General features: G+C 39.3%; 1 protein-coding gene across 11 annotated transcripts in view; it reads right to left on the reverse strand.

The window, feature by feature from the left end:
• Chd2 (chromodomain helicase DNA binding protein 2) overlaps nt 1-21,310 on the reverse strand; it is a 136,081-nt gene that overhangs the window by 84,340 nt on the left and 30,431 nt on the right. For all 11 annotated transcript variants that reach the window (XM_060367343.1, XM_060367347.1, XM_060367345.1 and 8 more), the window contains 3 exons: nt 10,193-10,424; nt 6,749-6,835; nt 5,240-5,301 (listed from right to left, as the gene is read on the reverse strand). In XM_060367343.1, the coding sequence (XP_060223326.1) occupies nt 5,240-5,301; nt 6,749-6,835; nt 10,193-10,424 (381 nt within the window). The remainder of the gene's footprint in view (nt 1-5,239; nt 5,302-6,748; nt 6,836-10,192; nt 10,425-21,310) is intronic.

Raw genomic sequence — 21,310 nt, forward strand, 5'->3', positions numbered from 1 at the left:
AATTTATACACAGCTGGGGGCAGTAAAGCATATGCCCATAATCCCAGCACTCAGGAAGGCAGAGGAAGGTGGAGCTCCGCGAGTTTAAAGCCAGCAGCCCCTTGGGCCCAGAATTTTTTGATCTGTTGCTCTCCTTGTGGAACTCCTGTCCCCTCCAGGTCTTCCTTATCTCCCCATTCTTAAGATTCCTTGCACTCTGCCCAAAGTTTGGCTATAAGTCTCAGCATCTCCTTCGATACCTTGTTGGATAAAGTCTTTCAAAGGCCCTCTATGGTGGGCTCCTGTCATGTTGCTGGTTTTCTCCCTCTTCCGATGCCCATTCCCTTTGCCTTTCTGAATGAGAATTGATCATCTTACCCAGGGTCCTCCTCCTTGCTTAGTTTCTTTAGGTGTACAGATTTTAGTATGTTTATCCTATATTTTATGTCTAATATCCACTTATGAGTGAGTATATACCATGTGTGTCTTTCTGCTTCTGGGATACCTCACTCAGGATGATCTTTTCTAGTTCCCACCATTTGCCTGCAATTTTTATGATTTCCTTGTTTTTAACTGCTGAGTAGTATTCCATTGTGTAAATGTACCACAATTTCTGTATCCACCCCTCAAGGTTATTTTCTGAGACTGACTCCAACCAAGGACCATGCATGGAGGTAACCTAGAAACCCTAGAACCCCTGCACAGATGTAGCTCAATGCAGCCCATGGCAACTCAGCATCCAAGTGGGTTCCCTAGTATGGGACCAGGAACCATCTCTGACATGAAGTCAGTGGCTGGCTCTTTGATCACTTTCCCCTGAGGGGTGGAGGGGTGAGCCTTACCAGGCTACAGAGAAAAACAACGCAGCCAGTCCTGATGAGACTTGATAGGCGAGGGTCAGAGGGAAGGGGAGGAAGACCTCCCCTTATCAGTAGACTTGGGGAGGGGCATGGGAGTAGATGAGAGAGAGAAGGTGGGATGGGGAGAGGATAAGGGAGGGGGCTACAGCTGGCATGCAAAGTGAATAAAAATATAATTTATAAAAATACAGGGGCTGGAGAGATGGCTCAGAGGTCAAAAGCACTGGCTGTTTTTCAGAAGGTCCTGAGTTCAATTCCCAGCAACCACATGGTGGCTCACAACCATCTATAATGAGATCTAGTGCCCTCTTCTGGCGTTCAGGTGTGCATGTAGACAGAACATTGTATATATAATAAATAAATATATATATTAAAAAAATAAAACATAAAATTTTTAAAAGGGAAAATAGCCAGCAGTCCAGGGTAGTCAATGCTACACAGAGAAACCCTGTCTTGAAAAAAAAAAATTATTTATACACAGCCAGGATGACTTAGGCTCTTCCAACGTAAGAATATAAGAGGAAAAATATTATCAAATCAACCGTTCTAAAGCCCAGTGAGATGCTCTTCATTACAGGAGCCTAGGTTGCTTGACAACAGCAAGACAGCAAATCTCACATCTGCTTTCCTCAATCATAACCCACAGAAGACCCTTAAAGACCTAGGAAAAATTACAGCGAAGCTTACACATTCCATAATATCTAGACAATTACAAGAGACAGGAGTTTGAAATTGGTCACATTATGTTTTAATTTTCAAGAACAAGAAAAAAAATGTTATTTTATTTGTTTTCTTTTTCTAAAACAGAGACTCACTATAAAGCTCTATCTGGCCTGGAGCTTACTATGTAGACAAAGCTAACCTCAGACTCGTCAAGATCTGCTTCTTTCTGCCTCTGCCTCCCAAGAGGTAGGATTTAAGGCATTTGCCACCATACCCAACAGGATAAAGAATCAGCTATACAAAAGTCTCTGTGGAGATGAAGAATGAAAATCAACTTCCCAACACCCCCCCACACACACACAAACACACAACTCATGAACAATTAAAACTGTTCATTTCTTGTAGGAAGCCAACTTAAAAGGAACTTTGTAAAGGAGACTCACCAGTCACCCATGTACTGCAAGTCCCACTGCAGTAAAGCGGAGTCTGTGTCTTGAGTCTGGATCAGAAGTTAAGAGCACTTGCTGCTCTTCTAGAGGACCTGAATTTGGTTTCTAAAACCCACACAGAGGTTCACAATCATCCCTAACTCTAGTTCGAGGGGAGGCACACATTTTCTTCTGAACTCTAAGGACAGCAGGCAACCATACATGTATACATTTACATAAAGGCAAAACACCCATACTCATAAAATAAATAAATTTTAAGAGATAGAGAGGCAAGAACTTGATTAAAAACTATTTCACAAGCCAAGAACAGTGGCACATGCCCACGATCTCAGCACTCAAGGAGGCAGACACACACAGATCTCTGACCAGGCCAGATTGGTCTACAAAGTGAATCCAAGAGAGCCAAGGCTACACAGAGAAACCCTGTCTCGAAAAACTAAAAAATTAAAATTAAAAAATTCACTAATCAAAAAATTTTTTTGCATTTTAATCTAGCATAAACAACCAGTGGAATTTTTTACTACATTTTTGGAACTGTGGAAAAAACTATTAAAACTACCAAACTATTAATGAGACTCTAAAATAATGTAAACAAACAAGTAGTCTGAATACTAATCATATGGAAAGTTACCTTTCCATTATGAGAAAAAACAGGCTTCGGAACATAAATTGAGAAAACAGGCACATAGCTAAAGCAACTTTGAAATATAATGAGCCTGGATATTGGCCACAACGGGCAATGGCTAGCTACCGAACATGTCAAGTGCCAAAAGAATACTCTTTTTTTCTTCAGCTTTAAAAGACCTATCAGTAAAAGAAGGAAATGGCTGCCAGATAGCAGATATCCTCAAGAGAGAATACTTTCACTAACAATTTCAATCTGAGACTAATGATGACTCAATTCCATTTTGACACATCTGTGACAGATTCCCAACTCACAACACTGAAAAGGAATAAGCAACTATAATCCTATAATCTCCACCCCCAGTGCTATTTCTCCCAGGAAACCTAGGTAGAAGTGGGGTCTATACAGTATAGCTGGCAGAGGGCAGCTGGCAGCTTTAGCCATGCTAGGCTACGAACTGACTTTGCCCGCGGAGAACTCTCTCTCTCTCTCTCTCTCACACACACACACACATACACACACACACCTGCATGATTATAACTAAAATATTTTAAAATCTGGTTGGAAGGAAGAGTTGGACTAGTACACAGTAACTTCATAAACAACTGGGACAAGTTCTGAGCAACACTGCCCAGATGTGGACATTTGTGCTACACTTTATTCCTTCAGCTTTTTAAAAAATCTGGTACCCCCATCATTAAAAAAGAAAAAAGAATAAAAACGCATGGATACACAAGGATCTACAGTTTCTGAAGAGCACGTCACTGTACCAATATTTCAAAGTGTCACTGCCTTTAGGTAAGTCTCTCTCAATTCTGAAATTTACATCGCCACACACAACAGAGTTTGTTACACTCGTTACTAGATGAGAGTTACCAGTAGTACCCAAACTGTGATGCCTTCCCACAATGTGGTCAAAACGGCCATTGCAAAAACATCCCCACATGGCCATTAGACAAGACAAAACAAAACAAGAATAGAAAAGTCTCCCAGGCAGCTCATGCAACTGAAATGCAAGGGACGCCTTCTAAGATGTCCCATCCTGCTGTCTCTAACTCCAAATCAATGTGTAAAACACAATGGAACTTGGATATATTTAGACAAGACAATATTAAATACTGCTTTACAAAGGTCTTTATTAATATACATTTAATGTAACTACTTTTAACTGCTGGGCATGTAGAATTCTTATTGTTTTGAAGAAATTCAAATCTGCCTAGGAGTCAGAGAACATGTAACTAAAGACTATAGTGGAAGAATTCTTGAATTGATGTACAAAATTTTGGACATCTACAGATTTCAAAAAGGAGCTACAGAATTTATACAGTTAAAGGAACAGTACACCATGGAAATGGGAGGAAAGGAGCTGTTACTTAAAAATCTAACTGTTTGACTACAAAGAATTTTTTAACTAAAAATAATGAATATACAGGTATAGAGGGACTCTCTCGTAATACTGGTACCTGGAAAATGAAGGCAGGAGGCTTAGACTTGTCTACACAGTGAGACCCTTGTCTCAAAAAGATAAATAATAAATAAAAACAATAATGAACAGCCAGGAACAATGTCACATTCCTTTAACATCATCACCAGGAGGCTGAGGCAAGAGGGTCACTGTAAGTTTGATGCTAGTCTGGGCAGTAAAACAAGACTTTGCCTCAAAAAATAAAATAAATAAAAATAAAAAAATAACTGTCCTGAAGCCAAGAGTGATGGCACACACCTATAATCCCAGCACTGAACCAGGAACATATACCACATTTCAAGGCCAGCCTGGTCTATATAATGAGCTCTACGCAAGCCCTGTGCTCCAGACAAGTGTGAGTGTATATATAAAACAAAAGTATATATGGGTGGTATACACCTGTAATTCCAGGATTTGGGACAGAGGCATAAAACTCAAGAATTCAAGGTCATCCTCAGCTATATAATAAGGCCAAAGGCACTCGAGACCCTGTGTCAAAATAAGCAAGGCCCAGGAGATGGTTCAGCAGATAAATAAGGTGCTCACATCCAATCATGATAACCTGTATTCCATCCCCACATCCACATAAAAGGAGACTCCACAAGCTGTTCCCTGACCTCCACATGCACACCCACACATATTCATATACACACAAAATAAATGTATTTTAGATTTAATGATAAAAATTTTATTTTCATAATTAATGAGCATAGAACTAAGGCTTTAGCTCTGTGGTAGAGTAAGCATACTATAGCATATGTGAGGCCCTATGTTCAATCTCTAATGCTGGCAAAAATCATAATTACAAAGAGTATAATTTGTTATTACATGAAAACAGTATGTATTCAATAACAAAATGGGCTCCCAAACAACAGAAATCTATCACGTCAACATGAGAAGTGGCCAATTTAAATCCGTTCCTTACTTCACAAGAATGCAATATCTACTTTGGTAGATATTTGGTTTACTTTCAAGAAAAAATTAACAGCTAATTGGGCTACCCCCACTAAGAAGCTGATGTTGGAGCTTTAACAAACAGTCCACGGACATACGAGATGCCTCCATGTTAAACTAAGAATCCTAGTGGTAAAATAACCCAACCTAAGAGTCCTGGGACAAACAGAACAAAAGACTGTCCAAGAAATGCAGACATGCTCAAAACTATCAGATTAAGTCATTTCCTCCATGGAAGACTTACTGTTTTTTCAGCTGCCTCTGGCCTCTTCTTTTTGGACTCCCACTCTCAGACCCGCTACTTGCCTTCAGAGTGTGAGGGAAAAAAAAAATGATTACAAAAGTTAATTCACAGTGAGACTTTAGAATGAAACCTAAGCACTTGCTAGGTGGAGCCCACTCTTATTTTGCTTTGAAAACAAGTGTCTCTTTCTCTTGTCTATACTTAGCTCAGAGTCATCTAGAGCGGCAAAATCAAGTACAACTTTGCACATGTAAATGTTCTGTACCTATAACGTCCAAAACAGTGAGCCATCACCACATGTAAACTGGCATGAGGCAGAGAAGTGTATACATAATAAATAAATGTTTAAATGAAAAGTTAACAGCATTAGGCCAAGGAAGAATCACAGTCACAGGCAGGAGAATAGTATCTTCCCAAAATGAACCAAAATGGCATTCCTCCTAGGGCTGTTAGTCTTGGGTCCTGCTACAGATATACCTGCATAAGACAGGAGGAGTTATACAGTATAAAGGTGTGACTGGATATAATGAATACAGCTCTCAGTGGCCCAGGCACTATGGGGAAAGGAAACACAGGCACATCAGCTCAGAAGCCACTCAGAACTCAGACAGCATAAACATGCAGGTATTGGCATGAACTTGATTTTCAGAGGACATTTACTAAGACCAGAAACTTAGCTCCCCAGCACTGGCTATCAAATACCTAACTCTCATTGGAAGAATGTTACTTGACTACAAATAGCAAAATCCTCCAAAGGCAAAAGGGGGGCATTTCACCAAGACAAGAATAATGGCCCTTCAAAATTTACTCTACAAATCTAATATGGAGAGATTTCACAAAACAATGACACAATCTGAGAAACTCAAAACAAGTCCAATTCTACAGACAGGTAAAAACTCAATATATAATGCTTAAAAATCACCAGTCTGAGCACTGGGAGATGTAGTTAAGTGATGGGGTGCTTGTTTAATCTACTCAAGTATCAAGGTTCTGCCCTATCACTTAAAAAAATAATAATAATTACTCAATCTCTCATAATTAAACGACAAAATGAATAAACTAGAAACTAGTTTTCTATCTCAGACTACAAGTGAGAAAGAAAATCAAACTTATATAAATTGAGAAAGACAAAAATACAATACTCCTCTCTCCTTTCTCTGGAGTAAATGCAACACCACTTCCATGTTCTATCTGTTCAGCAAAAAAGTCATTTACTTACACGAAATACTAGGTATCTAAAGTAAACTTGCCACAATCAATTACACTTTGGGCAATTTAACTTTAAAAGTGTATAACACTACATATACTGGAATGAAACATTAACTATTAACTATTTGGTAAGTGTTTTTTACTTAATTTTGCCTACTTATCTGTTCAGAGAAATGCCCCATTATACTCTCTTTCAACTGCCACACCTGAAGCTCAGTCTTTTCAATAGTAATAAATACCAGTCACAGAAGATGAGGTGGGATAGGGAACTGAAATGCATCCCCCTGAATCCTTTCTTACCTCTTCCTTAATATTAAACCGTGATGGTTCTTGTCTGCTTCGGTTTGACCGCCTAACCCCATAAACATCAGGATATTCTTCCCACATCTGCAAAATTAATAGATTGTGCATTGAGGCCTTTCCTTAACTCCACTCTACTACTACTACTATTATTACTATTATTATTAGAGCACTTACTATAAATCGAACAAAATCGTGTAACTAAATACCCAAAGAGTTGCTTTGCTAGTTGAGAAAGCTAAGCAGTATCTTCTCCAAAGAACAGACATTATCCTCGTGAAGAAAGCTTAACATTGCCTTCGCTGCTATAAGAACTATTACAAGCACTGCTTATGTCACTGAACTAAAATGTGACACTGATTACTTCCACTTAATAAAAATTACTGAGGAATTCTAAATTTTCTTATGCTTGCAGTTTTGACTTATAAACAACAAACAAACAAAACCCACCAAATCTAACCAAATAAGGCAAGGCAGCCAGCTACCTACAAGTTCTCAAGATGAGAGCTTCCGCCTTCTCCCTGGCATGCCTGTTTTCATTTACTAGCAAAAGTTAGCGCTCTGCCTTTCAGACTTTTTGCTATCAGCTTTCACCGGTGATTTGAAAAGTTAACTTTAAAAGAGGGACTGGCTGAGGTGTTTTGTTTTTCCATTCTCTTCCCCAGAGATAACTATGCTTAAGTATACTCTGCTTTTTAAACGAAAACACAGGAAGGCAAAAGGAAGCTGAATGAACTGTGGCACACTAGTGTGAAGATGTTTAATCATGGTTAAACACATGGAACAGACATTAGAAAACCAAGGTAAGGAATATGGGTTTTATCAGCAGTCAATGTCATGTAAACATTTAAAAATTCGAGGCAGATTATATGCAAGGAACAAGAAGCCACTGTCTAAGGCCAGTTAAATGCTTGCACTTGTGTATGTTTTCCTTTGGGAACCAGACAGTAAACATCTAGGCTATGATGCTATTTGTTTCTGAAACTGTAATGGGAAATAAATCACAAAGTATCTAGGTATACAAGAGGCATTTCCAAGTCTAAAACGGCATTGGAAACAAGTGCCATTGTGTTTCTTTCTCTGAAGAGTTTTAATATGGTGAATAAACTTCACATGCCTAGTTAGGCATGGTGATGCCTGCCTATAATCCCAGTACTCAAAAGCCAAAGACAGCCATTACTGTGCTGTCAAAGCCAGCCAGCCTGGTACACACAGTAAGTTTCAGGATAACCAGGACTGCATACTGAAATCCTAACTAGAAAAAGAAAGTAGAAAACAAGCCCTAAAAGCCAAAATTGATCAAAGATTAGCCAAAAGAAAAAAAAAAAAAAAAAAAAAAAAAAAAAAAGGTTAAAAATTGGCCCAGGAATAGCAGGAATAGGCATAGCAGAACTAGAAACCAAAACCCAACAGTAGTTAGGATTATAAATAGAAGAGGCAAGTAAATCAAAACACACTGGACCAACCTGGTAGAGAAAAGATTAAAAAAGAGATTCGTACTCTAGCCTTTCTGCCCACACTCACACCTATTCCTTATGGACCTCTGCTAAAGATGAGAAATTATCTGTATAATTCAGCAAATAACTTTATGGATCCTTTATTAACTGAGATGGCTAATAAATCCCTCTGTTGGGCCCAACCACATGTAACTATACATTTTTACCTTTTTAGTACTGATGACCTTAACCATACAAAGATTTTAATATTCCTAAAGATGTAATTTTACCTTGAACTCCTACGTATATGTATATATGTATACACACACACACACACACACACACACACACACACATTTGTATATGTATGTATTTGTTCTGTGTTGGAGACTGAATATGCAAATCCAATCTCAGTAATGCTTTCTCCAGTGAGGCATAGTTTCATACAACAGCCTCTAAGTCCAGCACTAGTAGATTAAACATCTTCTTCTGAGCTCTTGAAGGACCAACACATACATATAAATAAAAATAAACCATTAAACAAGTGGGTAGTCACATGCCTATAATCCCAGCACTTGGGAGGCTGAAGCATGTGGCTCTTTGTGAGTTTGGGGCCAACCTGGTCTACATAGTGAGTTCCAGGACAGCCAGAGGTACATAGTAAAATCCTTTCACAAAAAAAACAAAAACAAACAAACAAACAAAAAAAGCCAGTTTATCATGGCTCATGTCTTTAATGACAGTACTCATAAGGCAGAAGCAGGCAGATCTGAGTCTAAGATGTCTAGGCTATACAGTATTCCAGACCATTCAAGGATATACAGTGAAATCCTGTCTCCAAAACAAAAGACAAAATTCTAATACTAAAATAAGTTTTCCTATCCCTAGCCATCAGCATGCTCCAGCCATCCAACGGCCCCTAAAAGTCAAATACCATTACAGAGCAACTTGTTGAAAACTAAAATAACTGATCAACCCAAATCTGTCCTCAAAGCACCAAATGGTTGTCTTTTAACTTCACATGGTCTGAAAATGTTCACTACTGTCTATAATTTAATATCATCTATATAATATGAAGATGCAAATACAAATTTGTATCTTCCTAGAATGTAGATGAAATTTAAGAGATGACAACACAAAACTTAATTTTATTCAGGTGCTTATTTTTTTTAAATAGAAAGCAAAATTCTTTTGTATTCTGAGTAGTTCATACATAAGTCTTTCAAATAAAATCTTACAAGTTCAGATGTGGTAGGCTGGAAGTAACTCTGCTGGAGGACTTATCTAGCATGCAAAAACAGAGCACCACAGAAGTGATAATACATGGAGGAGTTCAAGGTCATCCTTGGCTATAGTGAAATCAGGGCCAGCCTAGGCTACATGATAGTCAACCTCGCACCCCCCCCCCCAACACACACACACAAAAATTAGACACCTGGTGATGAAGTCACACAATTACTTTAATTCTTTTTCTACCAAATAGAGATGTATTCCAATGTGAATCAATGTGAAAAATGTTATACAACTTAATTTTTTGCCTTGGGTATTCCCTGCTACAACACTCCTTTCTAATAAGCAAAACATAACTACAATGCCTTCATTCAGGCTGTTCTGTGGTTTATTTCCTTTCCATTACTCAGGCAAGAAAATCTCTCTTTATGGCAGTGTTATGACCCAGACCTGTAATCCCAGCATGTGGGCTGAAGAAGAATCTTGAGTTCCAGGACACATCAGCCTATAAAGTAAGACCTTGTCTGAAAACGAAGCAGGATGGGAAGGGAAGGACTAGCCAGGCATAATGGTACACACTTGGGAGATAGATGCAGAATGATCAATGGGGTAAGGCCAGGCTTGGCAATACTGCAAGCAAATTCCTGGCCAGCCCAAGGTACATGAGACTCTAAATCCAGAAACAAACAAAAAGACATACTAATCAATTTTCTTTGGAAACACTCTGCTAGCTAGTCCTGGATATCAGCAAATTTGCAATATCCAGCCCAGGAGATACCTTCTTCACATCAGCTATCCGTTCCTTCTTGGAGGCAGGCTTCTCTTTGGCTTCTGGAAGAACTGGCTGGGATTTGGAACCTGCCGATTCACTTTCAGATTCTGATTGGCTCTCAGAAGATTCAGAACTGCTATTGGACTCACTGCCATGTCCACTTCCTTGATCGCTGCCCTGCTCGCTTTCAGACTGACTGCCAGAGTCTGAACCCGAAGCTTCTTCAGAGGCTGAATGACTTAAGAGACACAGGCAGAGAGAGAGAAAACTTAGAAACATTTAAGAACTGCCACATAAATTGGATTTTTTAGATCCTCTGGTAATATATCTTCAGACCATAATTTCAGCAATTTCACATCCAAAATCATTTCTATTCTTTTGCTACAAATAATGCTTTACTTTTCCCAGTGTTTTTAACTTTAACCTTCATATTTTTTGATACCATACATAACAGGTGATTTACATATTTTCACATATTCAAGTAAACATGGGTCCTTTTATTCCAAAGAGGTAGAACTCCAAGTATTTGCCTATGGAACACTATGATCTGCTAAGTCATATTGGTTTAAGTACCAACACCCTCTTCAAAATAAAAGACAATAATAACTTCAAAATGTCAAAAACAAACCCACCCCAAAAGGAAGAATGCAATTATCCAATCAGAGATACTCAGAGACAGGTGGTCAGACTCAGGGAGGAAGCTGCATACACCATCTGCAGTCCAGAGGTCCTCTCCAAAGCAGTGATTCCAATGAGAATGCTACCACCTGGCATTCTCTGATAATGGTCTAGGCACATCCCACTGCCCTTCCTAATTCCAAATCCTCACAATTGTGCGGATTTTTCACAATCATGAAAGCCATAAAATAGACACTTTAGGTTGAGATGTAGACACAATAGCATGAAGCTTGAGAGGGAAGTTTCTTATTTACCACTACTGTATCTTCCACACTAGAACTAAGGTCACATAACTAACTAAGCAAAAGTCTGTGGAGAGAACTGAGGTGTGGGTATAACTGGGTTGGGAGTGTTATGTTCAAAGACAGCAGGGGCCCTGTGCTTCAACATGACACAGGTGGGGTAGGTGCATTCAAATTAAAGTCAGCCTCTGCTACATAACAAGTTTAAGGACAGCCTAGAACACATAAGCCCCTGCCAAGATAAGAGAGACAAAGAAAACAAGTTACTGAAAACTTAGACTGACCAAATCTACAAAAAGCACATTACAATACAAGAGGCCTTTAAGTCAAGATGAAGAAATAGAAAATTTAGTCTCTAAGGAGGGAGGACAAGAGAAATACAAACTGCCTGATCTCCTAGTGTCAGGTATTCTGCTACGTACTTTACACATATTTATTCTACAGGATAAACCTATGAAAAGACAGATTTTAAGAAACGTGGCCTTCTCTCTCTCTTCCTTTGGAGTCTATACCTTATCCCATCTCTCACTTTCTAGTGCATCAGTATTCTGCATGTATGCATGTCTGTGTACCATGTATGTGTAGTACCCAAAGGCCAGATGGGCCCCCCCAGGACAGGAGTTATAGACTGCTGTAAAGAGCCATGAGGGAGTCAGAACTAAGCTACATACATAGAATTCCTATGAAAGAGCAGCTAAAGCTCCTAACTGCAGAGCTATCTCTCCAGCCGCACAGCTATGCCAACTTTTAAGCACTTACACCCACCTAAAGAGTCATGAGCATCACATGGCAGCTATGGAAGCAGCAATACTTCTACATAAATGCTTTGAGACTAACATCTACTCTCAGACACCCTAAGAGAAAGTTCTCCCAGCTGACACCACCACAAAACTCAGGGCACTAAAGGATTAATTTTGCTGCCACCATTTGCACACAGAGAGATATAGAACTAGCTGCAAAACTTCCTTATATATTAGAGGTTCAGAAGGCCCATTCTCCCTGAAATGGAGGCAAGGAAGAATCTGGAGGCTAGGCAGCTGAGTATTTATGAAGGCCGGCCCTGGTCTTTGTACCCATCTCAACATGAGCTAGAAAATCCAGCCTCTGACTACTCCCCAACGCTCATGTCTGTATAATTCCTAACCCTCTCTGTAAGATTTACTTTATGTGTATGAGTGTTTTGCTTCCATGTATGTCTATGTACCACAGGCCAGAAGAGGGTTTCAGATACCCTGGTTGCTGGGAACTGAAGCCCAGGTTGTCTACAAGACCACTATTGGCCTCTTAACTGTCAAGCCCTCTCTCCAAGACCCTGCTCATCTCTTCATCATTCCTCCCCTCATCCCCATTTGCTCTGACACTTGCAGAGGCATGGCATAAATCCCAGTACCATTCCCCTCCAACGGCTGTACACAGTGCTTATGCAGCAAGCTAAGTATCTAATTTTGTGAGCTTGGTATCATCTTTTGTAGGAATGTAGGCTTTTCTCTCATGTGTTAAGCTCAGCCAATTAGACACTTCCAAATGCTAACCTGTCAGTGCAACTGCTACCGTGAGAAAACTGGCAGCCCTACCTTGGTATCAACTTCATCTCCCAACCTCTGCTACCTCTCACTTTTCACAGTGATTCCTGCCCCTAAGAAAATTAATCCAAAGCCCGAGCAGTTGAATTGGGGATATGGCTCAGTGGTACAGTGCTCGCCTATTCCTATGTAAATCTGGGGTTGGGCCCAACACCTATTAAAGAATGATAAATCTAAGTTTTTGTAAAGCCCCGCTATTTGACATATTACCTTGTTTCCCATTTGTCCTATCTTATAAAAATAATGTGGTTACTTGTCAACCCTTCAAAACAGGCTTGAAAGCTAAGGTGTTGTCTTTTCAATGTTCCTTGTGTTTGGTGTATTAGCAATTACTGACTGACTTAAATATACAATGTACCTGCCTTCACTTTCCAGCTAACTCCAGACTAGAACTTGTAGGTGGAATCATGTGACAATCATCACAACTAAAATCGTCGGAGCAACACAGTATAATCAAGAAACTAAACTCTCTTAGAAAAGAAATATTCCAAATGTAACTGAAAATTGTTAAACTATCCGTTTAAAGACTGAGAAAAAAAGCTACAAAAGTCAGCTTTAGCCTACTACATACAACACTCCAATTAACTACAGAGGCTTTTTTAGTCTCGTGCAGGAAAGCAGGAATCACAGCAGACAACACAATGTGTCAATGCCATGTCAGAATAACAGTTTCCTATGAAATGCCACAGAACTAAGCTGTATTTCAAAGTCCGCTTTGGTTATTTTCAAATTGTTCTCTTAACCAATAAGATATAATATCTGTGATTCATTTCTGTGTATCTTTATTTCTACACACAATATTTTGGTTCTTTCCCCGTTGCTCATTATAACCAGTAAGGCTCGAAATATTCTTGTTTATATTTTCTTGGACAGCTGTGTTTCTGCTTATGTGCAAGTGACCATTAGAAATGTAATGCTGCATACTATTACCACAGAAAAAGACCACATTTCCATTAGCACACATTTATGTAAAAGGTAATCTACAAATTTGTTAAAGAGTGGCTTATTCAGTGGGAAGGGGTATGTTAGTAGATTCCACAGACTAGCTTACGCTTGTAAAATAAAAAGTAAAAAATGGAACACTACAAAAATCAAACTAAAAAAAAAAAAGAAGTTATAGTCAATGTGGAGCTGAGGCAAACAGATGTAACCACATAAGACACTGGCATTCTTTATGGCGTTAGTGGTGAACTCACAGCTACTTATTAATTCTTAAATATTTTTAATGTATAAACTTGTTTGCTAACCAAAATAACACATCCAGAAGAGTGAAATCAAGGCAAGAGAACAAGGTACTCAACCCTACACAGAAAAGACTGTCTCCAAAAGCAATACAAATAATTTTTTTTTGGTTTGTTTGTTTCTTTGTTTTTGCCCACACACTAGGACACAGGTCTATCATCATGAAATTAATGTAAGTATGGACTATGTAAAAAGACCCCATCTTAGACAAAGAAAGGGAATTTTATTTTGGAACAAGGCAGCTAGATATAAGACTTAACATATTCCAAAAGAAGGAATGATTTAAAAAAAAAATAACTTTTTGGGGGGAGAGTTGTTTTGGTTTTTTTTCTTTGAGATAGAAGCCCAGAGACACAGCTGCCTCTGCCTCACCAGTGATGGGATGATAAGCATGGAGGAGGACAAGTTCCTTACTGCTGGAGAGAACAACAAAAATTTAAACATGTACTATTTAGAGAAGCAACAGCTGCAGTGACACAACGTTTCCTAAAATTTGGAATATTAAGTACTTTAGCACTACACAGCAGCCTTCACAGGATTCACAGAAGTTCTAAGACTGTAAATAAACAGGTCAGCATGTGCTGCACGCTTTAATAGCAGCACTTGGGAAGCTGATGACCAGGATACAGCCTTGTATCATATATCCAGAGATAGAGAGACAGAGGCAGACAGAGCAAGCACCAAATTCAGTTCAGAGCTGACAATCCTTAAAAAGACTTTCTGGTGGAATAGTAATCTCACTTTCAAGGTGTAGTAGCTACAAGGCAGCTGAAATTACGTTCACATGAATTATCTACTACAACCTCATAAAAATTCATTTGAAAGTTATTCAAACTCTAAACAAATTTCATACTTTTCATCTAGACAAAAAAAAGGCTATGTGTCAAAATCCAAGAGAGAGAGAGAGATGACAACTAAAAAGAACACCTTTACTAAGGTTTTTATGAAATAAATCAGTCTTACAACTGGACTTTGAAACCAATAGGGTCACTTTCATTTCTTAAAGTGCCATTTTCAAAATGGCCACAAGAGGACAGCACAACATTCCACTTAAAAGAGAGAAAGCCTGTGGGTTCTCTGTCCAAGAGCCTCCATTTCCGCACATTGGTGTTCATTTTCCAAACTCACAAAATGGCTGAACCATTTCCTACTTGACAGAGCTTTGTGGTTACTGCTGGTGAATGCAAAATATGAAAGAATGCAAAGTAAATCTATACTGAAATTCCACAAAGAGATATCCACACAAAGTTCAAATTATGGACATTAACAGTGTCAAAAATATCCTTAAGTCAATCCTATAAAGACAGTCTTTGACAAAGTTAATGACGTCTGTAATGGAAGTTTTGGTTTCTTTGTATGTTATATAAAAATGCTTTTGTTTTAATCCAAAGTGTGGGATTTTAGTTGGGCTACAGTTTGTCCACACCTGTTAAGTGTCAAGTACAGGTCAGAGAGGGGCTCTTATATTTGTATTTACTCTTAGGACTCTAAGAGGCTGAGAAAGAGACTGTGAGGTGTTTTTTTTCAGGGGAGTTCAGTGTTGGCCTGTGATGGAGACTAGAGACGATGAGGCAGTTTGGCACAGACAGAAGGAGAGAAATGCTTCCGGGCGCAGCAGCGTGGGAGGAGCCTGCTGGCTGCATCTCATCTGCAGTTGATGGAGATGAGGTGTAGAGCCCTAAAAGAACCCTTGACCCTAACTAGCCAGGAGAAGTGGGGCCCTCTCCCCACTAACCTTTTCTCTCTCCTACTTAAGGTTGGGGGGCTGGGGAAGGGAGGTAGAGGCCTAAATACCCCAAATATAGTAGAGTTAAAAAAAAAAAGAGAGAGAGAGGAGAAAGAGCCACCGGTGGCATTTAGCTATAGACACCTGAAAACCAGAATCTGTACTATCCACTCCTATGTGATATTGCTGGCCCTGCATTACACACATTCTCAAACACATTATTATGTCAACCAAGCAGCCATATGACTGCTCCTTCTAGGTCATGGCTGGATGTCTTTAAGGAACTGAAAAGGGCAAGACACTTCAATCAGCATTCTCACTGACAAAGAGATGTGAAAATTCCTTAGGCTCTGTCTTAAAATTCCTAGACAGCTAGGCAGTAGTGGTGCACACCTTAAACCCAGTCTACAAAGTGAGTTCCAATACTTAAGAAAATATTATCAAGACAGTATATCAAAAAACAATATTACTAATTTGGGAGATATATTACAATAGACAACTTTACACATTTTGTCAAAACTGAAAAAATATTAACCAATGATAAAGCAGTATGGAAATAGTAGTCACCCCACTAAAAGAAGTTTATAGACACCTTTGGAGAAGAAGGTATTAACCAGTAACATTTCTTTCTTTTTCTCATTTCTTTTCCCAGTCTTTACTTAATGAGTGGGTATACATGTATGACATGCCATGACAAATGTGAGGTCAAACTGACAGCTCTGTGGGTTCCAGGGCATCTTTACTCATGAGCTTTCTTTCTTGCCTATTCCAGAAATGGTTCTTAAAAATAAATGTACAAACCAGGCGTAGTGGTGCACACCTATAATCCCAGCACTCAGGGAGGCAGAGGCAAGTGGATCTCTGTGAGTTTGAGGCCAGCCTAGAGTTCAGGACTGCCAAGGCCACAGAGAGAAATCCCGTCACGAGAAAAAAAAAAAAAAAAAAACCCTACATAAATAAATAAATGCATACATACGTACATAACTGTATGGGCTAGGTTGTAGTGGCTCATGCCTTGAATCCTAGCACTCAAGAGGCAGAGCAAGGCCAGCATGGTCTACAGAGTGAGTTCCAGGATAGGCAGGAATACACAGAGAAACCCCATCTCAAAAAACCAAAAACAAACAAACATACATGGGTGTGCTACCTAGGTAAGTCAACACTGGGCAACAATCAAGCACAAACCTACTCAAAGGAGAAGAACAACAAAAAAGTGACATACATAACCATGTACAAAATATACAAGGTGTGATTTATCCATATTATGCAAATAACTTTAGGAGTAAGGTTAGGGCTTAATTACATCTATAAATACAAATGACAACCTAAAAACTGTAAGTTTTAGGGGAGCTATGATCTGAATGTAAAGTGAATATATAAAAATAAATTTAACAAACTGTAATTAAAATAAAAAATAAAATAAAACTGAAAATAAATTCAACAAAAAAACCTAAATTTTAAAACAAAACTACATAAGCAGTAAACATTTTTTTTAAATTTACATGTGCCAAGTTAGCACAAAAGTGACAGTAGTTCCTTTTACTAAAACTTATTCTTTGAACCTTTGTTTCTTCAAAATTTTTCAAAAAGGTTTATTTGCTTTTTTTGTTTGTTTGTTTTGAGACAGTGTCTCACTGTGAAGCTCTGGCTAGCCCGAAAGTTATGGACCAATCTAGAACCTAGGAGATCTGAACGCCTCTTCCTTCCAAGCAGGGGCTAAAGGCACACCACTTTGGCCAGCAAGGTTTCCTCTTATCACATAGCTGATCCCTTCCTAGGAGGCAGTTCACAAACTCAAGACAGACAGGAACAATTAAGGAGAAATGACAGGGAAAAAAGAGGAATCTGGCTAAGGCCTCTCATCAGGGAGAATAAAGAACTCCAACACAGTTAACACTGTGAAGGCAACTTTGCCCAGATGAGTCAACTATGGCTTCACTGCATTCATACATTCTCTGAATCGCAAACAAGAACAAGCCTAAAGTAACCTTCTTCCACACCCACACGCCTTGTTTGTTTTGTTTTTGAGCCTGGGTTTCCCAGGCTGGCTGGGTGTTTTGGAACTCTTTAAACAGAATAGGCTGGCCTTGAACTCACAAAAATCTACCTGTCTCTAGTGGGATTAAATCTGTACACCACTATGCAACACTGTTTACAGCAGCATCTTTAACTTCCCCCTAAAAACTCTAGGCCTCCACTTTAATCAGATGTAATCTCACCCAATGCAAATCAGAAACCATCCCACTATTTTAACCATCTTACTTCCCCAAAAAGAAAAGGTCCCTCAGAAGAGGGTTTCAACAGAAGAGGAAGGAGGAAGTAGAAGGCCAATGGAGGGTAAAAACAAATCAAGTCTATGCATGAAGCTGTCAAAGAACACTTTAGCAGACCTTCAAGATAGTACTTCTTCAGAAGCCACCAAAATTAGTATTTATGGCTACAAAGACCTTAACCTCAACTCCTTTGAGGAACCCAAACTCACAACTTACTCCCAAGTGTCCTTTCATTAAAATTTATGTTAAAAATGTACTGGGCCAATAAAACAAATCTGTTTTGTGTGTGTATGCATATCTCTATATATACACACTCGCACATAAAGAAAGGAAAGAGGGGAAGAGAGACTGAGATTGAACCAACTGGAAATGAAATTCTTTTCTGTAGGGAAGCCCTGAATGCTGACTGAACTGAAAAGTTTCTCGACGTATTGGTGACAGTAGGAACTGACTAAATATGTCTCTGCTTGTCTCCCACTTGCATTGACATCTATCTCACTGTAAGTCTATGGAAGACCACTTACTTGGAGTAGGCTAATATACCAGTCAACAGGAAACCAAATCAAAATGATATCACTTAAGATAAACTTCTACATATTTTACCTTACCTCCAGGGCAATTTACAACGGCACAATCTCAAGTCTTCTCTGTCTTAAATGCTTAAGGAACCAAAGAAACCAGAAGTGCCCAGCTTTTTGTTCCCTTGTTCCAACAGACTGCTTTTGTTTCCTTGTTCTAATAGACTGCTTGTTCTAATGGACTACTCCATACCTTCCTACTTACTCATGAAATGCTGTTCATTCCTCAATCACTAATAAAACCCAATTGGATTTTCAAACTTCTGTTAAAAACTGTCATTTCTCTACAAGAAAATTCACTTTCACTTTAAAAGAAAAACACACTGACTTCATGGACTAACAAAGCTAAATCCCAACTATGTTTCTCAAATTAAGGCAGACAGTGATCTGCAGTTTACAACGGCAGAAGGTTTTCCTTTACCAGCATTCATAAGGCCCTCTAGGTTCAATCCCAGTGTGACTGAGGGTAACAGACCTGGTGGTACAGGCCTATCACCTAGCTATTCTGGAGGTTAAGGCAGGGAGGATACCCAGAACTTACATAGTTGTGTCTGAAATTCTCATCTGGGACCAGGCAGAAGCCCTTAAGCTTTCTCATGCTACTTCTGCTCCCCAATAACCAATTAACGTTTTCATCTTACATGGTTTACCAAGTACTCACACTATTAGCCTCAGCAGATGTGAGTGTGAATTACATAAAAGAGGCTGGATTTGGTCTCCACGGAGAATTTTATGCCTAGTTAGTTAATCAGCACCTGTCAACAATTACAAGCTGAAAGGCAGGAAGAAAGCTTTCTACTCAGGTAAAAACAAGACTAAGCAGCAAGCTAAGAAAAGCTACAAGGAAACCTCCCTGAACTGATAAACAAGGTTCTAGCCAACCATCAAAAGGGCTATTTACACTCTGATCACCAAGAATAAATGGACTAGTTTGGTCAGGAGTTCTTTTTGAACCTCCCAAGTCTATTTTCTTATTAGCTAACTTGTAGACTATAATTTTTGTAACGTTTACAAGATAGACTGTGTTTAAGAAACTTCAAAGTGCAAAGGAGATTAAAGGTCCTGGTTAGCAATCCCAATAATAAATGTGCAATGTTCATGTCCTCAAGAGTCCTTGGAGCTGAGAAAGCAAACAAGGTGAGGAGATTCAGTGTAGCAATCAATCCATCACCAGCACCCACTATGGCAAGAACGACACCACATTTTTAGCTATACATGCTTTCTATACTGGGACACCTTGGACAGGGCTGGTGCTGGACTGGTGAGGGCATGCTCATGTTTACAGGCTGTTTAGCATCCCATAATTCCATGCACTAGATGTCAATAGCACCTCAGCACAAAATAAAATTGGGTGTAAGGAGCCACACAACGTCAACGGTAAAAAGTGGCCACTGCCACTTACTACTTTAAAAGATTTAAAAAAAAAAAAAAAAAAGACGCAGAAGCTCTCACCCAAAATTCTACAGCTTCAAAGAAGCAAAAATGGCAGACGGTGGTGGCTCACATACCCATAATAACATCACTGAGGAGACCACGGCTGAAAAGCCTCAAATTCCAGACCAGCCTGGGTAAAACCATCTCTAGGGAAAAAACAAAAAACAAAAAACAAAAAACAAAAAAAACTAATAAGCAAAAGAAGAGAGGAAAAAGAAACAGAGATCCAAACTGTTGATAGCTCTCTGTACACCTGTCATACAACCCTATCCTGCTGCCAAAACTCTGAAGCCTGCAGTCACCTGAGTACTGCTCCTGAGTACAATCCCTAAATTACTCTATCTTAGCAATTTCCAAGCAGGAAGCCTGGACATATGTTTGGCAACCCAGGTGCCTAATTCTAAACAAGAGTATTTTTAGACTTATAAATTCAAGTCAAACTTTTGTCAAAAAGAGGCAAGAGTACTACAGAAGTTTGGTCCATCAGTCCCAATTTTCACCTTAGCACCCATATAGTGCCTGTGTGAATGTCAAGCAACCTGTACCTAATCTGAACAGAGGACACACTAATCGTTAATATTCTCACCATCCACCTGATCTAGGACTATTTCTCAACAGAACAAATCTACAAGACAACAAAGTCAACAGGAATCCAGGTAGTTCTCAAAATAAAATGTGCACAAAAAGTAAACTTAGAATACAGAGGAGGGGGACCACAAGCATAAATTTTCATGTATTATAGACGAGCCCAAAGTGCACATGTGGCAATAAAGCCAAACAACAAAAGCCTAAGTTAGAAGGTTTACAAGAACTCCCCATCCACCCTACACTTTCAGGATTCAGCTGCCCTCAAGGAAATCACTTCAATGGCCACACTTTCGCCTGAGTTTTGGTGTAAAACAATGGCCTTTTGGGGGAAAAAAAAAATCACATCTACAATACACAGTACTCTTGAGTTTTTTGTTTCTTTAAAATGAAAAAGGTGGCTGTCCGTGGTGGTGCATGCCTTTAATCCCACACTCTAGGAGGCAGAGGCAGGTGGATCCTCTGTGAGTTTGAGGCCAGTCTGATCTACATAGTGAGTACCAGGATGGCCAAAGATATGTAGAAAACCTGTCTCAAAAAAGAAAAGAAAGGAAGGAAGAACGTGCAAAACGGTGGGCTAGGGAGAGGGTTCAGCAATAACAGCAGTTGCTGTGCAAACATGAAAACTTGAAATTCAAATCCCCACGATCCCCATAAGAAGAACAGGTGTGAGGCTGGAGATGCCCAGTGTTGCTGCTCTTCCAGAGGACCCAGGATTCAATTCCCAGCACTTACATGGCAGCTCACCTGTCTATAACTCCAGTTCTATGGGAATCTGACACC

Source organism: Meriones unguiculatus, chromosome 14 (assembly GCF_030254825.1).
Source record: "Meriones unguiculatus strain TT.TT164.6M chromosome 14, Bangor_MerUng_6.1, whole genome shotgun sequence".
In the NCBI taxonomy this organism is placed as follows: Eukaryota; Metazoa; Chordata; class Mammalia; order Rodentia; family Muridae; genus Meriones; species Meriones unguiculatus.